Consider the following 26,584-nt stretch of genomic DNA (forward strand, 5'->3'; position numbering starts at 1 on the left):
TAAGACCAGCTTCACGCCAACGTATTACAGATGCTTTTTTAATGCACTCGTAATAAAAAAACAAGTACCCAGCCCGACCGCGGGTCTGCTGACCCGAACTTGGGTAGTAGATCTGTGGTCTGGCTGGGACGCTCATCCCTGTTGTGGGATCATAAATGTGTCCGTCATACACTCGTGTTTAAATGGCCTTAGAGGGGTTGTCCAGGTGTAAACTTTTGATCACCTACCATTAAAACGGGCTACCAGTAGTAAATCGGTGGGACGGCGCAGCCTGGGATCCCCTGCGATCAGCTGTCTACAAGGCCGGGATGCTCACGCAATAAGCTGATTTTCACAAGAAGCAGGCAGTCTAATTTCCACAGCAGTGGCTATGCTTGCAATTGCATATACTACACTTCACTTCGCCTGCAATACCACATCTGGCCACTGCAGTGGGAATGGAGCTGTTTGCTTCCTGCAGAAATCTACTCGGTGTACAAGTACAACGCCCCAGAAAATAGCTCGAGAACCTCGAACGCAGATCTGAAGGGGCTTTAAACCCGCATATTTTGCGTGCTGACGTCCCGCTACATTTCCGCTGGTGTCGGCATACTTCAAAATGTCCCGAAGAATTAGTTCACATGTAATGTGAAGTTGTGCATCGTCTCACGGACAGCGAGCAGCTTCATGTGGCCTTGTCTCTGGCTGTGGGCGTTGTTGTGACCGGGCCTGGTATGAGTGGAGCCCCCTGCAGGACCCTCAGCTGTATGGATCTGACCAGTCACTCAGCTACAGTGCAGCTTCTACAGTTGTGGCCAGAAGTTTTGATACACAAGTTAGATCTTCACAATGTTTTCAGGGTATTCAGCTCTGTTAGGCCTCCTGCCCACGGGCGATATTACATTGCGCTATCTGCGGCGATAATCCGCACGCCGGTAACGTATCACACACTTTCCATAGGATAACTATGGAAGGCGCAGCCCGATGTACACGAGCGGAAATCCAACGCGATGTTCAGCTCACGTATAAAAGTCACGGCAAGCCTCGATCATTATGAAAGGTTCATCGCGGAAAACCGCGGCAACTTTAGAGTTTTCCTGTGGCAGCTCCCGTGGACAGGCAGCCGTAAATCGGACTTCCCTCTGGTTACTGAAATACAACTATAAGCATTTTATCAGTTTTTACACTTTTATTGACAAATCCATCAAGTTTAGGCAAAGACTCAATATTTACAGAATTACCCTTATTTTTCAGGACTTCTGCACTTCGCCCTGGCAGGCTGGATATCAGCTTCTGGGCCAAATCCTGACTGATGACAGCCCATTCTTCCTAAAGCCCAATACCACGATTATTACTCAAAAAAACCTTTTGTGCGATAATCGTTGTGTTCTTTTTACAGCGCAAGTTAATTGCTCAAACATTGAGCGATCACCTTGCGCTCCGAGCCGGGGATGTAGTAGACAAGCGGGGCCGCTTGTCTTCTGCATCCAGCTGTTCTCTGCTCAGAGCGCCTGGCTGTTATACAGCCGAGCGCTCCCAGGGGGGATGCAGAAGACAAGCAGGGCCGTTTGGTCATCACTTTTGCCTGGTGACATAGAGCTCAATCGTGCTGGAGAAAGCATTGTTCATCACCAAGTCGCTCCTGGGTGCTTGGGAGAAGTCGCTCCTGGGTGCCTGGGGGAAGTCGCTCCTGGGTGCCTGGGGGAAGTCGCTCCTGGGTGCCTGGGGGAAGTCGCTCCTGGGTGCCTGGGGGAAGTCGCTCCTGGGTGCCTGGGGGAAGTCGCTCCTGGGTGCCTGGGGGAAGTCGCTCCTGGGTGCCTGGGGGAAGTCGCTCCTGGGTGCCTGGGGGAAGTCGCTCCTGGGTGCCTGGGGGAAGTCGCTCCTGGGTGCCTGGGGGAAGTCGCTCCTGGGTGCCTGGGGGAAGTCGCTCCTGGGTGCCTGGGGGAAGTCGCTCCTGGGTGCCTGGGGGAAGTCGCTCCCGGGTGCCTGGGGGAAGTCGCTCCCGGGTGCCTGGGGGAAGTCGCTCCCGGGTGCCTGGGGGAAGTCGCTCCCGGGTGCCTGGGGGAAGTCGCTCCCGGGTGCCTGGGGGAAGTCGCTCCCGGGTGCCTGGGGGAAGTCGCTCCCGGGTGCCTGGGGGAAGTCGCTCCCGGGTGCCTGGGGGAAGTCGCTCCCGGGTGCCTGGGGGAAGTCGCTCCCGGGTGCCTGGGGGAAGTCGCTCCCGGGTGCCTGGGGGAAGTCGCTCCCGGGTGCCTGGGGGAAGTCGCTCCCGGGTGCCTGGGGGAAGTCGCTCCCGGGTGCCTGGGGGAAGTCGCTCCCGGGTGCCTGGGGGAAGTCGCTCCCGGGTGCCTGGGGGAAGTCGCTCCCGGGTGCCTGGGGGAAGTCGCTCCCGGGTGCCTGGGGGAAGTCGCTCCCGGGTGCCTGGGGGAAGCCGCTCCCGGGTGCCTGGGGGAAGCCGCTCCCGGGTGCCTGGGGGAAGCCGCTCCCGGGTGCCTGGGGGAAGCCGCTCCTGGGTGCCTGGGGGAAGCCGCTCCTGGGTGCCTGGGGGAAGCCGCTCCTGGGTGCCTGGGGGAAGCCGCTCCTGGGTGCCTGGGGGAAGCCGCTCCTGGGTGCCTGGGGGAAGCCGCTCCTGGGTGCCAGGCAGCGTAAGACCGTGCTCACCTGTATAACCGCCACATGAACAGCTAAGCATCCCTTTCCCCGTCTCTCCAGCCTCTCAGGTTCTATTCCTGCTCGCTGTCGTCTCTTGAAGGGATTTGCACTAATAGAGCCGCTCGACATCTCCCAGGAAGGGATTTTGGGCTAAATGAAAGGATGACGTTTTGTTCCCCAGTAAAAGGTCTTTCCAGAAGAAGCCCCCGGGGAACGGGATTTACATGGTAACAAAGGCGATTTGTAGCCACTAAAGCTGTGAGTGCCTCCTGCAGATTAACCGCTTCCCTGGCACATCTGTGGGCATCAAGCCTCAGCGTCCCTGTATATACCAGGCTGCTGCATAATCTGCGTATTAGGAGTAGGGGTATATGAAATCCCCCGAGGCAAGGATTACCCATCTCCTGGAGTGGAGCGCCCTCAAGAGTCCCATTGCTGCGGTTAACCTCTCCAGTTCTCAACTATACTAATACATAGAATAATGAAGTGTCTGCTGCTTCATGACTGACAAATCTCGCAAAGACGTTCTGCAGCAGCTGGTGCAATGTACTGTAAACTGCAACCCCTGGGGACAATGGGGCACTATCTTGGCACTGTGACCAACCTTAGCGAGGGGGCATCTCCCTTTCGCTGTATGGCGGAGGCACGCCGTAGCTTTCACTGTGCACACTGTCATTTCGAAAGGGCAACAGTTCATATTATGAAGCGTCTATTGTTTTCTTGAATAAGAGGTTCTGCAGCAGCAGAGGTCTGTATTACAAGAGGCAATGCCCCTCCCAGTTTAAAGCATCAGGCCTTCATCACACAGATTCTGCATCAGAGAAATCCGACTCAGATCCACCGATTTGGCCCAGCTGCAGTACTTCGCCTCATATTTCCGCTATGGTTTTGTGCTGCCGCTGCTACGAATTTATGTGCGGATTTCCCAGTGGGGATTCTGCACCAAGACATGACCTCCCTTTTCTTTTTTTTTTGATTATAGAATATGGCCAAATTTCCTATTCATATGAAAGGTACACTTTTAGGTTTAGTTTTTGGCTCGTGATGTGGAGTTTGCGCCAAATTGGAGAGGATTCAGCGTTCAATTCATGGCAAAATCTGCATAGTGAACATGGCCTTCGGGGGTGTTCATGAAATCCACAGCAAATCCACTTTTGCTTAATGACACATCAAGGACAGCTGCTCTGCAGCACAGAAAGCAAATTATGGTTTGAGATTGATAGTAAACTATTCCTACAGATGTCTCAACTTTTGTAGATTACTTTCAAACCCTCTGATTCTATATAACCAGTGTTGCAACAGACTGCATTACACCCTCTAGGGCAGGATGTGGACAGTTTTGCTCTTCAGGACAGAGGACATGGCTATCATAATGGCAAGAAAAAGGCAATTATCCAAAGAAGACGACTGTACAACAGACCTACTCTTCTAAGGTTTATAATTGTCTGAGAGATTGCCAAGAAAGCCAAGGTGACAGTCATACAGTTTCCTATACCATCCAAAGGCACCTGGAAGAAGTCTAGCAAACCAAAGGCTACTACTAAATCGTGTGACAAGTTTTTGAGAGTCAACAGTTTGCATGATCGAGTAGACCTCACACAGGGTTTTTGTACACCATTGAGTAGGTGAAAGGATGGTTCCCGAGTCTGTGACACCAACTGTCAAACATGGAGGAGGTAGTGTGATGATCTGGGGCTCTTTTGCTGGCTCCAGATTTGGCAGCTTGCATAGGGTGACTGGCACACTGGACATAAAGGGCTACCACAGTATCTATATATGCCATACAATACCCTCTGGTGTACGCCTAGTTAGTCATGGGTTCATATTATAGCAAGACTACGATCTAAAACATTCTTCTAGGTTATGTCAGAACTACTTAAGAAGACAAAAAGAAGCCAGTAGGGTTCAAAGACTGGAAGGACCTGCAGAGTCTCCAGACTTAAACCCCATTGAGCTTGTTTGGGGTGAACTGGACAGAAGGGTGAAAGCAAAGCAACCTACAAGTGCGGCACATTTGTGGGAACTTCTGCAACAACGTAGGGCAGAGTTTTCTGAACAATATCTGAATGCAATTGTAGAAAGAATTCCTGGATTGTGAGAAGCTGTTATATCAGCTGGAGGGGCGACTGGAAGAGTCAAAAATGTAGATTTAATTTGGTGGAATTTAATGCATTATTTCTGTTCGTCACTTGTTTCTGTTCTTTGCTTTCATTTTAAAGTCAACTTAGAGACAAAAAACTAAAAGTATCCATTAAAACGGGAAAAATCGAGGTGTTCTCAAACCCGTGTGAATGAGCCCTTAGGGGCTCACATGATACGCTAAGCGCATAAAATGATTTTGCTTTCCTGATCTTCTCCAGTCACATCTAGAGCTGCATTCACAGTTCCAAAGGCTGTGGCTTGGAACCTGCCAGACCGATCCATAAAGTCCGCTCCTTTAATGCGCCGCACGCTGCTGTGTTGTATTGTTGTAAATGTCACTTTCGCTACCGTCCAATGCCCTGCTGTAACACTACATCCCCCACAATGCAGTGCAACAAAGCATCTCCGGTATAGATACCAAGTCCCCATGTAGCGGGATAAGTGTGGATGCAATATTTTGATATTGCACCTCCTCTCTCATCCATTCCGGCAGTTTTACTTTCGCCGAGCGCAGTAATCCAACCTTGTAAATCTATGTCCCCGATGCCGCCATGTTGTCATCTGCCCCCAATAGACGACACTATTTATACCTGCGAACATTTACGTAATGCTGAATACACGAGCGCCGCTCCGCTCCCGAGGATTTATAAGCGCCGACCTTTTGGGTTCACCGGTATAGGTCAGTTTCTCTTTCCGTGCCGCGCGGCTGACATTTTGATTCATGGGTTTATGGTAATTTTCTTCTCATGAATCGTTCTACTCGTCCTCGCTCAGCGCCCGGAGGAAGATGAAGGATGGGCCTTGACAGTTTGGGACCAGAAGTGTGTCTACCGTTCTTGTAGCCTAGGACTTCCAATGGCAGCGGTTCTGGGAGATGGCATCATGTCCACGGCTGCTAGTTAGAGGCGATCACTAGATCTGCAATCGCCTAGCTTCCTGCAGGTTGAACCTTTCTGACTCAGTGACCATCATGTAGGTTCCTGTACAGAGGGGATGAAAGCAATCCTGTCTGCTGTACACTAGACTACTTCTCTGTGGTGCACTGACTTGCTGAAGGGCCCTAGTAATGTCGCTGTAGCTATCTGCTATTTCAGCTTCTTAAAGGGCCCTCAGATGAGAGCGACCTAGACTTGTGGCAGGAAGTGTTCTAGTTCTGTTAAAAGGAAGGCAGTTGACTGGGGGGGAGGGCTGCCTCAGTTGACTGGGGGGGAGGGCTGCCTCAGTTGACTGGGGGGGAGGGGCTGCCTCAGTTGACTGGGGGGGAGGGCCGCCTCAGTTGACTGGGGGGGAGGGCCGCCTCAGTTGACTGGGGGGGAGGGGCCGCCTCAGTTGACTGGGGGGGAGGGGCCGCCTCAGTTGACTGGGGGGGAGGGGCCGCCTCAGTTGACTGGGGGGGAGGGGCCGCCTCAGTTGACTGGGGGGGAGGGGCCGCCTCAGTTGACTGGGGGGGGAGGGGCCGCCTCAGTTGACTGGGGGGGAGGGGCCGCCTCAGTTGACTGGGGGGGAGGGGCCGCCTCAGTTGACTGGGGGGGAGGGGCCGCCTCAGTTGACTGGGGGGAGGGGCCGCCTCAGTTGACTGGGGGGGAGGGGCCGCCTCAGTTGACTGGGGGGGAGGGGCCGCCTCAGTTGACTGGGGGGGAGGGGCCGCCTCAGTTGACTGGGGGGGAGGGGCCGCCTCAGTTGACTGGGGGGGAGGGGCCGCCTCAGTTGACTGGGGGGGAGGGGCCGCCTCAGTTGACTGGGGGGGAGGGGCCGCCTCAGTTGACTGGGGGGGAGGGGCCGCCTCAGTTGACTGGGGGGGAGGGGCCGCCTCAGTTGACTTGGGGGGGAGGGGCCGCCTCAGTTGACTTGGGGGGGAGGGGCCGCCTCAGTTGACTAGCAAACTGTATATCGAGCGCATATCAGCCACCTGACAAATCCTACAATAGTTGCTTCTGTACCCTTAGTGTGCCATGACGCAGCTTTGCAAATTTTTAGTTTAAAAACTGTTTTATGGACACAGCTCCTATACCGGCCTATACATCTCCACGGAAACAGACTGCAAACAAACCCTGTATCGTCTGATTCTGCCATCATATTGGCATCCTAATTATTACCAGTGTACTGAATGGGCACAAATGCAAAAAAAAGTGTAACTGTTGGATCAGACTACACAAGGCTTGTATGTAGTCTGTTACCATGGCGACACACAGCTTTTCATAGATGCTAAAGTCACAAATTGATATAGGATTTTTGATTAAAGGCCATGTTGATTGGAACAATATATAAAAAAGTGCACTACGTTGTGCCGTGTTAAAGGTGATGACTCTGTTACAAGTTAGAACTTTTGTTTTTCCCAGAATCGGTGCCACGCTTGTACATATGGCCGTGTCTGGTATTGCAACTTAGCAGAATGTAAGTGTAGTAAAAGGTTAGGAACCCTCTGCTATGTCTCAGCGAGGTGTCAGAAGTTTTGCTCTGTGGCTGTTCACTGAAACGAAGCCTATACACAACTCGGAGACTGGGCTGAGCGCTTCTGCTCTTCCGTATAGCGATCAGTTGGGGTGGAGCCTGACACTATCACGGACCGCCTCCTCAGACCCCTCACTAGAAAAACTGTGCAGACCTTTTTTTTTTTTTCCCACAGTGTTTGAGGGTCTCGAATTTTCAGTCTAGGCTATTTTGCACCGCACCCCCATCATCTGTCCTTTGTAGCTGGAGGCGCCCCCCAGTGGTTCCCCTCAGGATTGCCCTCTTATCTGGTCTGCGGCCTGTGCTGCCCTCCTTTCCACATACCTGGATGGTTCAGCCATTTCTGCAAACCTCATCGGAATAACGGGACAGTCGCGCAAATGTTGGCAGCTAGCCTGCCCTTTGCGAATACACCCCATCGCCGCCTCTCAGCCGCCGGCACACTCCTCACCCCCTTGTTAATACCTGTCGCCGTCAGATAATGCCGCTTAGCGCAGGGCGCTCGTTTCGCCGTTCTCCCTGACAGAGTTTGCACCTCTAGTTCAATTAAAAGGAGTCAATTATTCTTTGATGCGTTTCACGGCGAGCCGCTAACGTCTCGCTTCTCGCCTTCCCTGCTAATTGCACCTACTTGTAGCTGAAACGTTTTTCAGTTCAGCGGTACGGCTCCACGCCGCCGCCGCCGCCCCCCCCCCCCCCCCCCCCCCCGATAATTAATACATCGCGCTCCATAGGCAATGAATCGCAGCATCTGCTGCGGAGGATGAGACTTGTAGTCCTTGGAATGATCCTTGGCATTTATTACGGGGGCTGTGCCAAGTTGTAGAGGATCGTGTTATCATTAGTGGGGTCCGGCCTACGGATCCCATACCATTCCCAAGAACTGTGTCCGGTTGGACCCCGAAGGAACAGAGCTGAGGTCACACTGGGGCAGCGTTGCTTCATTCACTTCGATGACCGCGCCAGAGATTACGGAAGCGCTTGAACTCTATGATCTGTGATGTCATTGAAGTGAATGGAGCAGCGGTGCTTCTGCGTGACCTCTGCTTTATTCCCTCGGGGGCCCAACCGGACCCTCGTTATTGGGATCACTGCAGTCGGACCCTCGACAATCTTAGTTATTACCTGTCCTGTGGACATGGGGGATCTTTGTAACTTGCTGCAGCTACTTTAACCCTTTCCAATCCACTGTCTGACGTCTGAAGACATTCTGATTGAAGTCTGTACAGCTCCGATGTCGGAAGACGTCCGGCAGGGTATTCTTACTGTAGATTATTGGCCGCTCTGTTATCAGGGGGCTTCTCCAGCATGTCCCATATCACAGTACTCGCTCTAGCCAGCAGGTGGCGCCATTGTATAATAGCAGAAAGAGGAAGCCCCCTAGGAAACTGTGAATCCAAAATTGGATTGCAAAGGGTTAAAGTTGCAGGGGGGGGGGGGGGAGAGAGCAGGATCCCTGTTTTCGAGCTCCGCAGGGGTCCGACCCCCGACAATCATAAAGCTATGGTGGGCATCAAGTGCATCGCAATAATATGTGACCCCCCCCCACGCGCTTACTGGGGGGGTCGGGGATATCAGATTAGCCGTGCTGAGAGAATGGAGCATAATATATATAGTAGTGTGGTCTTCATAGCCAGTGGATGGAGGTGGGGAAATAAGAGTGGAAGGTGGAGACAGTAGGCAAGCAGGATGTATGAAGAACAGGGAGTAGGAAGAACAGGTCGGTGCAGACTGTAGGCAAGGTTGTTGGAGACTTTGGGGCTGTCAGGCGCCAACATTGTACTTTGCCATACTGTGCCCGGACATACTGATGGTTTCCCGGTACTGATTTTTGTTTTTCTCTCTTTTATATAAAGATTTCCAGAAGAAGCAGCCAGACGAGGACTCCGCCCCCAGCACAAGCAGCAGCCAATCAGACCTATTCCCCAGCGAGATAAACAGCGACAACGGAAATACCTCGATACCCACGCAGAGCAGTAGTCCCAGCCAGCCGCTCTCGACAGACCTGAATGTAGCTTCTCCCAGTGAAGAGGAATGTAAGAGCCTTTGTTGTACTCATTTCTTTGTTTGTGGTTACATGGCCGGCGCTATGGGGGTTATATCATTGTATCATCCTCTAGTCACATCCAGAGCTGCATTCACACTTTGCAGGTAGCTGCAGCGCAGCACATGGGTTGCTGGAACTAGGCAGTGCAGCAATATGCGTCATTCAGTCTGCAGACACTGAACAAGCAGGGCAACCAAGAGGAGATGAAGGATGAGAGCCAGCAGGAACCCTGCAGAATCAGGACTGCAGCTTTGGATGTGACTAGGTGCAGCTCAGCAAGGTAAGGGCTTCTGCGTTCACGACAGCCGATGTCCAGTGACAGATAAGGTATTCTTGACGCACCTTGCGTCCTCTGATACCTGCGGATGAACGCCATGATAAATTACTGTGAAGGCCAAAGGAAGGAGGTCCAACACACTACTAGATGATGGGGTCTAATAAAGTGACCATTCGATGTGTATATACAGCCTACACGCCTGTCCCCACACGCCCGGGTATCTGTGCCTGACCTCACATGCCCCAGTGCCAGCTGCGGGCAGAAGTATCTGTATACCCATCCTAGAAGAAAGGTCTATGGAAAATACCAACCAGAAGTCTGTGTCCATATTGGTTTGGCAATCCTTGGCATCGATGCCGGCCATCCTGTTGTGGCTATTGTCAGCAATACGACGGCATATCGATCATCTGCTTTCTGATCCTTGAATAGAATGTCAAGGCAGCAGTGAGGACTGACACGCAAGTAGAAAACTATATAGAAGAGCATGGGAGGACTTGACTGCACTTTTATGGTACCTTGGGTGACAACCAGGCTCTGGGACCCCCCTAGTGCCTAGTGGTCGTCACCCCGCATTACTACCCATGTAGCTCACCCAGACACATCCATTAAAAGACGAGTCTAATTTTTAGGGATGTTCTTTTGGCAATCATAAAGCTGGAATGTAAAAAGCGTGACAACTATTGCATTCTCATCCAATCCCCCGCCATGTCTCCCCCCGGGGATAGTCCCATCTCCGCACAGCTTTATTAATATACGGACCCTCGCAGCGCTGTAAATGGACTGAGGATGGGGAGAATCAGAGAGGGATCATCCGTTCCCCGGAGGACGGGCGCACATATGTATTCTCTCCGAGAGCCACAAATCCTGGAAGGATGGAGAAGCACAGATCCCCTAAGCCGGGGGGACTAACGATCCCAGAGAGTCGAGGTGTCGGCACAGAAGAGAGAGACAAACACATTTAATGGGAAAAAGGTAAATCATTAACACGCCGGCGATGATTATGTTGATAATAGCAGAAATTTGACAACCTGTTTGGGAAGGGGGTAATGCATCACTAATTAGCCCCCGGCACCCACAGCCTGAAATTAATGAGCTACTGTTATGTAAATGTCATGTTAATTAAGAGAAGTTTGAGAGACCAATAAATCTGCAGCAAGAGGTGTCGCCGTCTGACAGGCGTCCTCACCTGATACCGCGCTCAAAGTACGGAAGGGCGGACGGTGCTTCCCAGCCGGACGATTGACAAATCCATTTTTCTTAAGTGATCTCATTAGTGGAGGAAGCAGACGCCAAGTGCCTGATATGAGCCGCCTCCAGGCGCGGGTCCTGTGAGGACAGAGAGCCGCCGAGACCGGACCTAGTCAGCGGTACGAAGTAACGAGAGGGGCAGACCGCTCAGAGAAAGACACATTGGGGTGATCATCATGGGGTCTCACTTGTAGGCCGTTGTCTACTATTGTCCTGCTACAACTGTTCTGGAGGCTACATACCTCATATAACAACTATGCAGGATGTACGTCCCATATACACCCAATGTTATACACAATCCGTCCCATAAAAGTTGTCTGAGGGCAACTGTGTAATTGTAACACTGATATAAGTATCTGATTACAATATCATAGCAAGAGGGTCCTTCATTGCGGAGAACTGACCCCTTGTAGGAGGCTCTAGTACCCTGTTATACCGCCTCTAGCTTGGATACAAGATTTGGTACAGGGGCATGGAGGCTCCAGTACGCTCTTGTGCCACCTCTGCCTTGGATACGGGATGTGATACGGGGGCATGGAGGCTCTATTAACCTGTTGTACTGCCTCCAGCTTAGATACAAGATGTGCTACGGGGGACAAGCAGGCACTAGTACCCTGTTGTACCGCCTCTAGCTTGGATGCTATTATAATACTAAAACTACTATAATACTGCCTCCTATGTACAAGAATATAACTACTATAATACTGCCCCCTATGTACAAGAATATAACTACTATAACACTGCCCCCTATGTAGAAGAATATAACTACTATAATACTGCGCCCTATGTAGAAGAATATAACTACTATAATACTGCTCCTGTGTACAAGAATATAACTACTATAATACTGCCTCCTATGTACAGGAATATAACTACTATAATACTGCCCCCTATGTACAAGAATATAACTACTGTAATACTGCCCTCTATGTACAAGAATATAACTACAATAATACTGCGCCCTATGTAGAAGAATATAACTACTATAATACTGCTCCTATGTACAAGAATATAACTACTATAATACTGCCCCCTATGTACAAGAATATAACTACTATAACACTGCCCCCTATGTAGAAGAATATAACTACTATAATACTGCGCCCTATGTAGAAGAATATAACTACTATAATACTGCCCCCTATGTACAAGAATATAACTACTATAACACTGCCCCCTATGTAGAAGAATATAACTACTATAATACTGCGCCCTATGTAGAAGAATATAACTACTATAATACTGCTCCTGTGTACAAGAATATAACTACTATAATACTGCCTCCTATGTACAGGAATATAACTACTATAATACTGCCCCCTATGTACAAGAATATAACTACTGTAATACTGCCCTCTATGTACAAGAATATAACTACAATAATACTGCGCCCTATGTAGAAGAATATAACTACTATAATACTGCCCCCTATGTAGAAGAATATAACTACTATAATACTGCCCCCTATGTACAATAATATAACTACAGTAATACTGCTCCTATGTAGAAGAATATAACTATTATAATACTGCCCCCTATGTACAAGAATATAACTACTATAATACTGCCCCGTATATACAAGAATATAACTACTATAAAACTGCCCCCTATATACAAGAATATAACTACTATAATACTGCCCCCTGTGTACAAGAATATAACTACTATAATACTGCCCCCTGTGTACAAGAATATAACTACTATAATACTGCCCCCTATGTACAAGAATATAACTACTATAATACTGCCCCCTATGTACAAGAATATAACTACGATAATACTGCCCCCTATGTACAAGAATATAACTACTATAATACTGCCCCTATGTACAAGAATATAACTACTATAATACTACCGCTATGTACAGGAATATAACTACTATAATACTGCCCCCTATGTACAAGAATATAACTACTATAATACTGCCTCCTATGTACAAGAATATAACTACTATAATACTGCCCCCTATGTACAAGAATATAACTACTATAATACTGCCTCCTGTGTACAAGAATATAACTACTATAATACTGCCCCCTATGTCCAAGAATATAACTACTATAATACTGCCCCCCTATGTACAAGAATATAGTAGTTATATTCTTGGACATAGGGGGCCGTATTATAGTAGGTATATTCTTGTACATAGGAGGCAGTATTATAGTAGTTATATTCTTGTACATAGGAGGCAGTATTATAGTAGTTATATTCTTGTACATAGGAGGCAGTATTATAGTAGTTATATTCTTGTACATAGGGGGCAGTATTATAGTAGTTATATTCTTGTACATAGGGGGCAGTATTATAGTAGTTATATTCTTGTACATAGGAGGCAGTATTATAGTAGTTATATTCTTGTACATAGGAGGCAGTATTATAGTAGTTATATTCTTGTACATAGGGGGCAGTATTATAGTAGTTATATTCTTGTACATAGGAGGCAGTATTATAGTAGTTATATTCTTGTACATAGGAGGCAGTATTATAGTAGTTATATTCTTGTACATAGGGGGCAGTATTATAGTAGTTATATTCTTGTACATAGGAGGCAGTATTATAGTAGTTATATTCTTGTACATAGGAGGCAGTATTATAGTAGTTATATTCTTGTACATAGGGGGCAGTATTATAGTAGTTATATTCTTGTACATAGGGGGCAGTATTATAGTAGTTATATTCTTGTACATAGGGAGCAGTATTGTAGTAGTTATATTCTTATATATAGGGGGCAGTATTATAGTAATAATGTACATAGGGAGCAGTATTATAGTAATATTCTTGTACATAGGGAGCAGTATTGTAGTAGTTATATTCTTATATATAGGGGGCAGTATTATAGTAGTTATATTCTTGTACATAGGGGGCAGTATTATAGTAGTTATATTCTTGTACATATGAGGCAGTATTATAGTAGTTATATTCTTATATATAGGGGGCAGTATCATAGTAGTTATATTCTTGCACATAGGGGGCAGTATTATAGTAGTTATATTCTTGTACATAGGGGGCAGTATTATAGTAGTTATATTCTTGTACATAGGAGGCAGTATTATAGTAGTTATATTCTTGTACATAGGAGGCAGTATTATAGTAGTTATATTCTTGTACATAGGGGGCAGTATTATAGTAGTTATATTCTTGTACATAGGGGGCAGTATTATAGTAGTTATATTCTTATATATAGGGGGCAGTATTATAGTAATGTACATAGGGAGCAGTATTATAGTAGTTATATTCTTGTACATAGGAGGCAGTATTATAGTAGTTATATTCTTGTACATAGGAGGCAGTATTATAGTAGTTATATTCTTGTACATAGGGGGCAGTATTATAGTAGGTATATTCTTGTACATAGGAGGCAGTATTATAGTGGTTATATTCTTGTACATAGGGGGCAGTATTATAGTAGTTATATTCTTGTACATAGGAGGCAGTATTATAGTAGTTATATTCTTGTACATAGGAGGCAGTATTATAGTAGTTATATTCTTGTACATAGGGGGCAGTATTATAGTAGTTATATTCTTGTACATAGGAGGCAGTATTATAGTAGTTATATTCTTGTACATAGGAGGCAGTATTATAGTAGTTATATTCTTGTACATAGGGGGCAGTATTATAGTAGTTATATTCTTGTACATAGGGGGCAGTATTATAGTAGTTATATTCTTGTACATAGGGAGCAGTATTCTAGTAGTTATATTCTTATATATAGGGGGCAGTATTATAGTAATAATGTACATAGGGAGCAGTATTATAGTAATATTCTTGTACATAGGGAGCAGTATTGTAGTAGTTATATTCTTATATATAGGGGGCAGTATTATAGTAGTTATATTCTTGTACATAGGGGGCAGTATTATAGTAGTTATATTCTTGTACATATGAGGCAGTATTATAGTAGTTATATTCTTATATATAGGGGGCAGTATCATAGTAGTTATATTCTTGCACATAGGGGGCAGTATTATAGTAGTTATATTCTTGTACATAGGGGGCAGTATTATAGTAGTTATATTCTTGTACATAGGAGGCAGTATTATAGTAGTTATATTCTTGTACATAGGAGGCAGTATTATAGTAGTTATATTCTTGTACATAGGGGGCAGTATTATAGTAGTTATATTCTTGTACATAGGGGGCAGTATTATAGTAGTTATATTCTTATATATAGGGGGCAGTATTATAGTAATGTACATAGGGAGCAGTATTATAGTAATATTCTTGTACATAGGGAGCAGTATTGTAGTAGTTATATTCTTATATATAGGGGGCAGTATTATAGTAGTTATATTCTTGTACATAGGAGGCAGTATTATAGTAGTTATATTCTTGTACATAGGAGGCAGTATTATAGTAGTTATATTCTTGTACATAGGGGGCAGTATTATAGTAGTTATATTCTTGTACATAGGGGGCAGTATTATAGTAGTTATATTCTTGTACATAGGAGGCAGTATTATAGTAGTTATATTCTTGTACATAGGAGGCAGTATTATAGTAGTTATATTCTTGTACATAGGAGGCAGTATTATAGTAGTTATATTCTTGTACATAGGAGGCAGTATTATAGTAGTTATATTCTTGTACATAGGGGGCAGTATTATAGTAGTTATATTCTTGTACATAGGGGGCAGTATTATAGTAGTTATATTCTTGTACATAGGAGGCAGTATTATAGTAGTTATATTCTTGGACATAGGAGGCAGTATTATAGTAGTTATATTCTTGGACATAGGGGGCAGTATTATAGTAGGTATATTCTTGTACATAGGAGGCAGTATTATAGTGGTTATATTCTTGTACATAGGGGGCAGTATTATAGTAGTTATATTCTTGTACATAGGAGGCAGTATTATAGTAGTTATATTCTTGTACATAGGAGGCAGTATTATAGTAGTTATATTCTTGTACATAGGAGGCAGTATTATAGTAGTTATATTCTTGTACATAGGGGGCAGTATTATAGTAGTTATATTCTTGTACATAGGGGGCAGTATTATAGTAGTTATATTCTTGTACATAGGGGGCAGTATTATAGTAGTTATATTCTTATATGTAGGGGGCAGTATTATAGTAATAATGTACATAGGGAGCAGTATTGTAGTAGTTATATTCTTATATATAGGGGGCAGTATTATAGTAATAATGTACATAGGGAGCAGTATTATAGTAGTTCTATTCTTGTACATAGGGAGCAGTATTGTAGTAGTTATATTCTTATATATAGGGGGCAGTATTATAGTAGTTATATTCTTGTACATAGGGAGCAGTATTATAGTAGTTATATTCTTGTACATAGGGAGCAGTATTGTAGTAGTTATATTCTTATATATAGGGGGCAGTATTATAGTAATAATGTACATAGGGAGCAGTATTATAGCAGTTATATTCTTGTACATAGGGGGCAGTATTATAGTAGTTATATTCTTGTACATAGGGGGCAGTATTATAGTAGTTACATTCTTGTACATAGGGAGCAGTATTATAGCAGTTATATTCTTGTACATAGGGGGCAGTATTATAGTAGTTATATTCTTGTACATAGGGGGCAGTATTATAGTAGTTATATTCTTGTACATAGGAGGCAGTATTATAGTAGTTATATTCTTGTACATAGGGGGCAGTATTATAGTAGTTATATTCTTGTACATAGGGAGCAGTATTATAGTAGTCATATTCTTGTACATAGCGGACAGTAATATAGTAGTTTAGAAGTGTCTGAACAGGAGGAAAGTTGTTTCTGGCTCAATTTGCTCTTTTTCAGAGTATTCATTTTCCATCCAGTACAATATGACCATCGGATTGCTGAATTGGTGAATTGTAGATGAGCCGATTCCTGGAGTCACTTTGTTGCTTCCCTGGGTTTCTTGCCATTTAGCTGCAGCACCATGTAACTTTCGAGTCTCTTGTTTTTGCAGTCCTTTCCATATATCTGTTTCATCTGCGGACATGTTGTATAACGGCAGTTTTTCATTTGCTCTTACTGGTTTTATCACCCAATTTGCTAAGATATTTACATTAGTATTTTTGGCCAAGTCAGGTAAAGCTCATTGGCCCCCAGGTAGGACTTTTGCTGCCCTCGGGGTCCATCCAACGATTGTTTTCGTTGGTCTGTTCCTGATGTTCCTGCTTTCAGCATGGCATGCCTCTCTCCCATCATGCTACATCAGGCAGGGCGGGGGTGTTAAAAACTCTACATCTTTGTCTATGTGCCTTCTTTCTGAACGGGTCAAAGAAAACACGTTGTTTTCATTGTACTTTACTCTTGTTCCTTAGAAATAAGGCGCCTGAAGGTCATCACTCTTCTGCTTTTTCCGCTGGCAATGAAAGAGTCGATCTTGTGCCGGCGCTGTTAAACAGCAGCTTTAATTTGTCTCCCTGTTTGAAACGCCGTCCAATTATCAAAGCCACAACACAGAAGCAGTTACAGGGGCTATCCATTTATCTTAACCCATCTGCAGTAGAGGAAAAAAATCTGTGCTTCACGGTTATGCAGTGAATACATTGAATTGGCCCGTTGGCTTAACAAGATCTCCTGAGAGAGTCTACGTGACGAGGGAGCGGTGGACGAGTTGGATGTAGGCCAGCATTGATTTGCAGACCAGCTTAAAAATACTGCTACGGAGAGGGAAAAAAAATCCTACCAACAAAAACTGCCCGAATCCCCAGAGAATTTAGTTTTGTAGACTTTTTTTTTTTCCATGAGCTTTTATCTCTATTCCATCCTGTTATATCCTTCATCCCGAGAAGAGTTGATGAACCTTTCATTTCTTTGTCATTGGACGATAATAAACAAATTGGTCTGACTATATCATTTGTAGTGTGCCGCACATTAAAAATGACAAGATGTTATTTGTAGCGTAAGCTTCTTACTTAGGAGAGACGTTTCGGTGATCTATGGGCCATCTGAATGTCAGGATGGAACGAGATATTGGCGCACTAATGCAAAATGAGTGGCGAAAAACAGGTGTTAAATCACACGAGAGCTTTCCATAACAGTCTCTTGGCCACAGTTTCTTCATGTGACGTGACGGCTGTGGAGATCGACCTTCTATGTGACTGTCTGGCACAGGCAAACATCTTCCTGCTGATCATCTCTTTGCACTAGAGCAAGAATCAAGCTCTTCAAATTGAACATTAAGCTGTACATTCACCTCTCTATTTAGCTTGGTATTCATATGGTGAAACAAGAGGGAGCTGTGCATGGTTGTCTTCCAAATATACACTGCTCAGTGGGAGCTGTCCATGATCCTCCTCCAAATGTACACTGCTCAGAGGGAGCTGTCCATGATCCTCCTCCAAATGTACACTGCTCAGAGGGAGCTGTCCATGATCCTACTCCAAATGTACACTGCTCAGAGGGAGCTGTCCATTATTCTACTCCAAATGTACACGGCTCAGAGGGAGCTGTCCATGATTCTACTCCAAATGTGCACTGCTCAGAGGGAGCTGTCCATGATCCTCCTCCAAATGTACACTGCTCAGAGGGAGCTGTCCATGATCCTCCTCCAAATGTACACTGCTCAGAGGGAGCTGTCCATGATCCTCCTCCAAATGTGTACTGCTCAGAGGGAGCTGTCCATGATTCTACTCCAAATGTGCACTGCTCAGAGGGAGCTGTCCATGATTCTACTCGAAATGTACACTGCTCAGAGGGAGCTGTCCATGATCCTCCTCCAAATGTACACGGCTCAGAGGGAGCTGTCCATGATTCTACTCCAAATGTACACGGCTCAGAGGGAGCTGTCCATGATCCTCCTCCAAATGTACACGGCTCAGAGGGAGCTGTCCATGATCCTCCTCCAAATGTACACGGCTCAGAGGGAGCTGTCCATTATTCTACTCCAAATGTACACTGCTCAGAGGGAGCTGTCCATTATTCTACTCCAAATGTGCACTGCTCAGAGGGAGCTGTCCATGATCCTCCTCCAAATGTACACTGCTCAGAGGGAGCTGTCCATGATCCTCCTCCAAATGTACACTGCTCAGAGGGAGCTGTCCATGATCCTCCTCCAAATGTACACTGCTCAGAGGGAGCTGTCCATGATCCTCCTCCAAATGTACACTGCTCAGAGGGAGCTGTCCATGATTCTATTCCAAATGTACACGGCTCAGCGGGAGCTGTCCATGATTCTACTCCAAATGTACACGGCTCAGAGGGAGCTGTCCATTATTCTACTCCAAATGTACACTGCTCAGAGGGAGCTGTCCATGATTCTACTCCAAATGTACACGGCTCAGAGGGAGCTGTCCATGATTCTACTCCAAATGTACACGGCTCAGAGGGAGCTGTCCATGATTCTACTCCAAATGTACACTGCTCAGAGGGAGCTGTCCATGATCCTCCTCCAAATGTACACTGCTCAGAGGGAGCTGTCCATGATCCTCCTCCAAATGTACACGGCTCAGAGGGAGCTGTCCATGATTCTACTCCAAATGTACACGGCTCAGAGGGAGCTGTCCATTATTCTACTCCAAATGTACACTGCTCAGAGGGAGCTGTCCATTATTCTACTCCAAATGTGCACTGCTCAGAGGGAGCTGTCCATGATCCTCCTCCAAATGTACACTGCTCAGAGGGAGCTGTCCATGATCCTCCTCCAAATGTACGCTGCTCAGAGGGAGCTGTCCATGATTCTACTCCAAATGTACACTGCTCAGAGGGAGCTGTCCATGATCCTCCTCCAAATGTACACTGCTCAGAGGGAGCTGTCCATGATTCTACTCCAAATGTACACTGCTCAGAGGGAGCTGTCCATGATCCTCCTCCAAATGTACACTGCTCAGAGGGAGCTGTCCATGATCCTCCTCCAAATGTACACTGCTCAGAGGGAGCTGTCCATGATTCTACTGCAAATGTACACTGCTCAGAGGGAGCTGTCCATGATTCTACTCCAAATGTACATGGCTGAGAGGGAGCTGTCCATTATTCTACTCCAAATGTACACTGCTCAGAGGGAGCTGTCCACGATCCTCCTCTAAATGTGCACTGCTCTTAAGGAGCTTTCCACGGTCCTCTAAATGTGCACTGCTCAGAGGGAGCTGTCCATGGTACTCCTCCAAATATACACTGCTCAGTGTGAGCTGTCCATGGTACTCCTCCAAATATACTCCTTAGAGGGAGCTGTCCATGTCCTCCTCCAAATATACACTGCTCACAAGGAGCTCTCCAAGGCCCTTTTCCAAATATACACAGCAGTGAAAACTTGAGACTACTTAAATCGCACATCAGATCTCGATGATCCTCGTTATCTCCAGACTTGTTCATGTCTGTTGTGTGGTTATTGTGAATCTGCTCTCATCTGTGAAGAGAATGGAGCACCAATGGTGCACCTGACAAGTCTGTTGTTCTCTGGCGAATGCCAATTGAGCTGCATGGTTTTGCACAGTGAGTCACAGGTCCTACAACAGAATGTCAGGCCCTCATGCTATTCTTATCCCTCATGGGGTCTGTTTCTGATGGTTTGATCAGAAACATTTAGACCAGTAGCCCGCTACACAATTGTTATCGCTCATAATTCGTTCAAGCGATGGCATATGAGTGATAATCGTTGTGTGTAAATGCTCCCATGGTTTACTCTTCAGCTAAATGTTAATTTTAAGGTCAGCTTAAAATTCATCATTCAGCTTGAAAAGAGAGAACGCAGACCGCACACTGTGTGATTACATTGTATTAAGCTGACAGCCCATGCGAGAACAAAGGAGCTGATTGCAGTGCTCAGACCACCTGCTGTGTCGTGCAAGCAGCTCCTGGAGGCTCATTTACATGCAAATGAAGCTAATAAAGTGCTAATGGACATTAGTGTCCATTAGCACTTTATGCAAAATGATCACTAGGAATGTCAAATGTTCAATCCTTTGAAAGATTGTCTTTGCATGTAAATGAGCCTTAAGTTCATTGAGGAAAACTGTATAATTCATAGGAAGCTCTAGTACCATGTTGGGACAACTCTAGCCTGGATACATGATGAGATAGTTAGGCATGGAGGCTCTATTCCCCTGTTGGGCCATCTTTGGCCTGCTTACGTGATGAGATACAGTTGGGCAGGAAGGCTCTAGTACGCTATTGTACCACCTCTGGCTTGGATACATGATGAGATACAGTCGGACAGTGAGGCATACAGACTCCACGTATTATCCTGTGTCGTATTTGCCCACAGATGTTGCAATTGGGCATCTATATCCTGCACAATCATAGGCTGCCAAAGGTGTGGGTGAAAGTTATCATGCTGAAAAATCCTGTTGAAAGCCCTGCTCTGAGAGGCACATGTGGCTGTAGGATTTCCAGCACACATCACTTATCTGTTTAGTGTCCCTTGATCAATAATAGGAGGTGAATAAATATTGTAAGCACTGGCTCCCTCATGCCAGCATTTGGGGCAGTGTGTTGTACCATAGCACGGGCAGGAGTGAAGCACTCACCATGACTCCTCCATACTCAAACACGACTATCTGCTTCAAAACAGAACCTGGAATCATCACTAAAGACAATACCATTCCATGCGGTAGCAGTCCAGGTTTCTCATTCATGACACCACGGCAAACTAAGTACCTGAAATGGTCTGGACAGAGACAGGATTCTGTAATGAAACTACCACTTGTGTCTAGATGGTGGATAACTAAACTTTTGAATCTGGCTATACTTGTAAGCGAGTCAAATGTCCGAAGCCTGCTCACATACCCTCACACATCCTCTGCTCCAAACACCACCGAACAGTCTGGTCAGACGCTCCTCTCTACTGGTGGTCTATAGGGGGCGTCCTGAGCCCAGTCACCTTGTGTGCCCTCACACATCCACTGGTCCCAACACCTCCTAACAGTCTGGTCAGATGCTCCTCTCTACTGGTGGTCTGTGGGGGGGGTCCTGTGCCCGGTCCCCTTGTGTGCCCTCACACATCCACTGGTCACAACATCTCCTAACAGTCTGGTCAGACGCTCCTCTCTACTGGTGGTCTATAGGGGGCGTCCTGAGCCCGGTCCCCTTGTGTGCCCTCACACATCCACTGGTCCCAACATCTCCTAACAGTCTGGTCAGACGCTCCTCTCTACTGGTGGTCTATAGGGGGCGTCCTGAGCCCAGTCCCCTTGTGTGCCCTCACACATCCACTGGTCCCAACATCTCCTAACAGTCTGGTCAGATGCTCCTCTCTACTGGTGGTCTGTAGGGGGCATCCTGAGCTCAGTCACCTTGTGTGCCCTCACACATCCTCTGCTCCCAACATCTCCTAACAGTCTGATCAGAACGACCTAGATGGCAAGCCATTTCTTCAATAGCACCATCTAACTTCTCACATTCCAGTGATGCACCCTTCTCAAAGTCTGTTAACTGGGCAAAATATCTTCTAGTGCATCATAGAGGTGTCTAGTGCTCTACAATCTCTTCTAGGTTCTGTCCTTAAGGAGAGATGATACCTTTCCTGACCCATGCCATAGGCCTTTCACTAGCCAAGCCCGAAACCTAAAGCACACTCATGAGGGGCAGAACCCCCAATACAGCTGTCTGTGTGGTTTTCTGGCTTATGATCAATTCCCAATCATTGTTAGAAAGACCTGTGTAAAGGGTCTGACATTAATTTGCAGGAATACTGCCATCCAATAATTGGCGCTGCAGAGGTATTGTTCCATCTTTCTGATTTGCATAGTAATCTGCTGTGATGGAGGCAGTGGAGCTGTCCATGCTAGTCACAGAAAGTTATCACAGTCTTATCAAATTTGGCTACACCAGTGCATATATGGCCCCATGGCCTTGGTAAGTTTAGACTACCATCTATAGTTCTTGACCAGTGATAGGACTTTATAGTAATAGTAACTTATTAACTAAGTAGAGATGTCTATTGTCCTTGGCTGGATCTAGTGATCTAAAGTGACTGGTCAAATGAACGCTGCTCAGCCAGATGCAATGCTGTCTGGTGACTGATCAGTCAGGTCGAGCTGTCTATGATCCTGTACTAAATGTCTATTTGGAATGAGGATCTCTTTGGCATGTGATGAAATGAGCAGAGCTGTCCGTGGTCCTGAGTACACGCAATGTATTTCACTGTCCAATTGGATAAGTCATGCTCTCCATGGTTCTGAACAGAGTTATCGATGCTGGGTAATCGAATAAGTGGAGTTGTGGTCCTCTAATGGGTAGACTATGCTCTACTGACGGATACCACAAGTGGCTCTCAACATGGTCCTCAACCAGATTCTATACCTTTGGATGATAGGCTGGCCCTTTACATGGAGCAGATAGCCATGATCTGTCTTGTAGCATTTCTGAGACCCTGATTGTCTTGGTAAACTGTTGCGAAAGTTATCGGACAAGAATGAGGAGAAGCTCTACATACAGATGACCAGGGGACCGATGAGGGGCCATATGGCTGACAGGACCAGGAGACCGATGAGGGACCATATGGCCGACAAAGTCTGGACCCCAAAGAGCAGAGCCTACGAGAACGACTGGACGCTGATACTTTATTCTTGTATTATATGTTACATTGTTGCAGATAGATGCCACTATTCCCAGCACTGCTACACGGTATCAGCACTACTCGGCCATGTTCTGTGAGGAGAACGGCCATCAAAAGCCCTCTATTAATTGGACTCTACGGGTTCAGTAAGGCCCCATTAATTAGAACATAACATAGTTGTATCCCAGAGGCTGGACCGAAGTGATGAAGGAATCCAGGTATGTTCTTTCTTAGGGAAGGCCGAGCAAATCTCCCAGGGTGAGCATTAATGATGAGCGTCAGTCTCTTCCCCCCCCCCCCCCCCCCCACCAGAAATAGACGGCGCTCTCTCTCCCGCTGCTTCATTAGGTAATTTGCATTACAAATCTGGCATTTCTCTCATTTCAGGAACATTGGAGACCTGATAATCCTCTAGATTATTTAACGTCCGGCTCCGCTCCGACAAGTCGCGCTGGTGGCGTCTTCGCTTTCTTCTACTTTTTATCTCTCTGGTGCTTTCAAATACATTTACTGCGCATGAAATGAGGGAAGCGCTGAACTTCACGGATGATTCTCAGCTCTTTTTATAGATCTCTGGTTATAGAGAGGTTATTGCATAGAAAACGACCTCGTCTTCTGAAGTATGGCTAAATGATTTTTTTTTTGTTTTTTTGCTATACCATTGGGGAATTGCACTGTGAACAATTGCCTAGTGTATTCTTCTAAGCTGAATTGCTCCCACCACTGCTGGCTGACACTGTCTATTAATGGGTTAATGTAAGCTGATGGCTATCGGAGGGAATGGCTCATAGTATAGTTCCCTAATTTCTTAGCAAAAGTACCTGAAGCCATGACCATACCTGCAGTGTAAAGCAAGTGGGAGGGACAGAGCAGAGCATCATCTGGAGGTAGTAGGTGGATTTTGGACTCTAGTATACACAGCAACTAAGCTTGAGTCCACTAAATGAAAAATCCCCTGCCCCCCCCCCCCCCCGACCTAACTGCCATTGCATCTATCTCAACCAGTGGCATGCTGCCAACTGAGACAGGGCTTTGGGCCAAATGGAATGCTTCCATATGAACTTCTAGATCCCCCATCAGGTGTGACTGAGGCATTACTACTAAGTGGGGCCGCAGAGACGACACTATTGCCTTCTGCAGCTACAAAGTGGGCCCAATTACTTTGTGGCGACACTATTACTAAGTGGGGTCACTTTTACTACTTTCGGTAATAAAATGGGCACTATTGCTAAGTAGGGCCACAGAGTGGGCACTACTTTGTGGGATCACAGAGGTACTAAAAAGAACATTTGCCAAGAGGGACATTTGGAAGTAGAGTTAGGATAGGGAGAATCTAGTTATGGCAGAGACTAGTTATTGCTGAAAGAAGTTGTCATGGTGGTGTGGGCCCAGATAGAGAAGATTAGGAAAAGAAGCTAGATTACTCCAATTAGAGACGATATCATCTGTGATCGCGATCACTGTGCAGAACTATGTCTTGACGGCATTATAGAGGTACACTAGAGCTGAGCCGCTGTATCTGAGCCTGCAGTGTTATGAAGCTTGTCTAATAGGACAAAAAAAGCCTGTGTATTTATATGTAATATAGTATAACATTTATGTTTTCACGCAACCCAAAAGTTGCCTAAAAATGTGCTTGTCTGAATCCCTCAATGTAAGTCAATGGGGTTTATTCTGTCTGTATTATGATTGTGATATGAAGCATAACTACGCCCGTGTGGATGAGCCCTGAGGGCGATGCTGGTATTTGAGGGTGTTGCTGTTTAAGCTCTTTTCTCCCTCGGTTCGTTCTCCTCTCTTATTGCCTCTGGTTTTGTATTCCAGGTGGGCCCTGCACAGATACAGCTCACGTCTCTCTCACCACACCAACCAAAAGATCCTGTGACACAGGTAAGGGACGCAGGGGGTCCGGGGGGGCCATAGACGCACTTCCTGCGCTCACTGGTTTGGGCTCAGAGAACTGAACGCTCTTGTGTTGTCATAGGGGACAGACTCCTGCGCAGCGCTGCTGCTCCCCTGATTAGATATAACTGGCGCCGGCACGTTTACGGGCCTTTCCCCAAACACGGCATCCCTTCTAAAGAGAATTCTGGGGTCACAAGGTAGAGCGACAATTACAACAAATACGGATAAAAGCGCTCCGTAAAATGTGACCGTCTCCCAAGAAACCTCCACATGTCAGAGCCCAACTATGTGTAATGGGAAAAGACAAAATGATATAAACCGTGGGAATGAAGTAGATATTACCTGCAGTCCTATGTAACACAAGTGTAGTAGATGTGACCTGCAGTCCTATGTAACACCACAGATAGCACAGTGATAACTCTGACTACAGATAATGAGTAAATATGACCTGCAGTCCTATGTAACACCACAGATTACACACACCATGATTAAAATAAACTTCTAGAGGTTGAACTTTGAGCTTAATGCATGGTTTTAGGTTGGCTGTCACCCTTCGCCCATCTCGCTACTCATGTCTATCACCTTTTTCCAGTAACGTACCAGCAGTGTTCACACCCCTCCTTGTGGTTGACCCTTAAGGGGTTAAGCCCGTCTCCAGGCAGTGAGGTGATTGTAAATAACAGTTATTGCTTCATAGATGTCCATCGGAGCGTGGCGGACAGCAGCTGAAGCATGGAGGCCTTAATACCTCTCATCAGTGCTTGTAAGTGGGGTACAGCGGGGAGGGGGCTTGCACTGATCTTGCCCGTCTGCATAGATGTCAATGCTCTCGGATAGGGTAATCTATTCTGATGAGATTTTAGAGCCTCATCTCACAGCATTATCCTCCTCGTCCGGCGCCGCTCATTCAAGCCGACAGCTTCTTCTTCCTGCCAGAAAGCAAAGTGTGATCCGATAGAGATACATCTGCATTACAGAGCCAAGAGAAACGCTGAACGCAACGAGTGTATTATACAGGACCCCTGACAACACTTATTGCCAGGGAGCAGGGAACGGAAGGATACTGACATATCTGTTGGGTTTCTGTCATCTGTAATGAACCTAGAGTGCTGTAGTGCAACATCTCCAGCTAGACGCTGAACTGCATAACTCGGCTTACCCTTTAGGAGTCACTTTTCCTGGGTACTATGAAGCATTTATCAACACAGATGCAACTAGGGACTCGCCATTAGATGGCAGGAGTGGATGATGATGGTAACTGGATGATTAAACTGGAGCAGATAGTATGGAACCAAAATAACACCGTAGAAATGCTGAACATAATACTGGCCCTCTGTGTCTTATTTCAATTTTTTTCTGACACTGTCCTTGAACACCAGACCCCACTGTCCCTAAACAGCTTAGTTGTCCTGAGTTGGGTGACCCTGACTA

General features: G+C 46.3%; 1 protein-coding gene across 1 annotated transcript in view; it reads left to right on the top strand.

Annotated features, from left to right (window-relative positions):
- ZFAND3 (zinc finger AN1-type containing 3) overlaps positions 1–26,584 on the top strand; it is a 156,107-nt gene that overhangs the window by 82,869 nt on the left and 46,654 nt on the right. The window contains exons 3-4 of the mRNA XM_066595298.1: positions 9,078–9,257; positions 25,073–25,138. Coding sequence (XP_066451395.1) covers positions 9,078–9,257; positions 25,073–25,138 — 246 coding nt within the window. The remainder of the gene's footprint in view (positions 1–9,077; positions 9,258–25,072; positions 25,139–26,584) is intronic.

Source organism: Eleutherodactylus coqui, chromosome 3, assembly GCF_035609145.1.
Source record: "Eleutherodactylus coqui strain aEleCoq1 chromosome 3, aEleCoq1.hap1, whole genome shotgun sequence".
Lineage (NCBI taxonomy): Eukaryota > Metazoa > Chordata > Amphibia > Anura > Eleutherodactylidae > Eleutherodactylus > Eleutherodactylus coqui.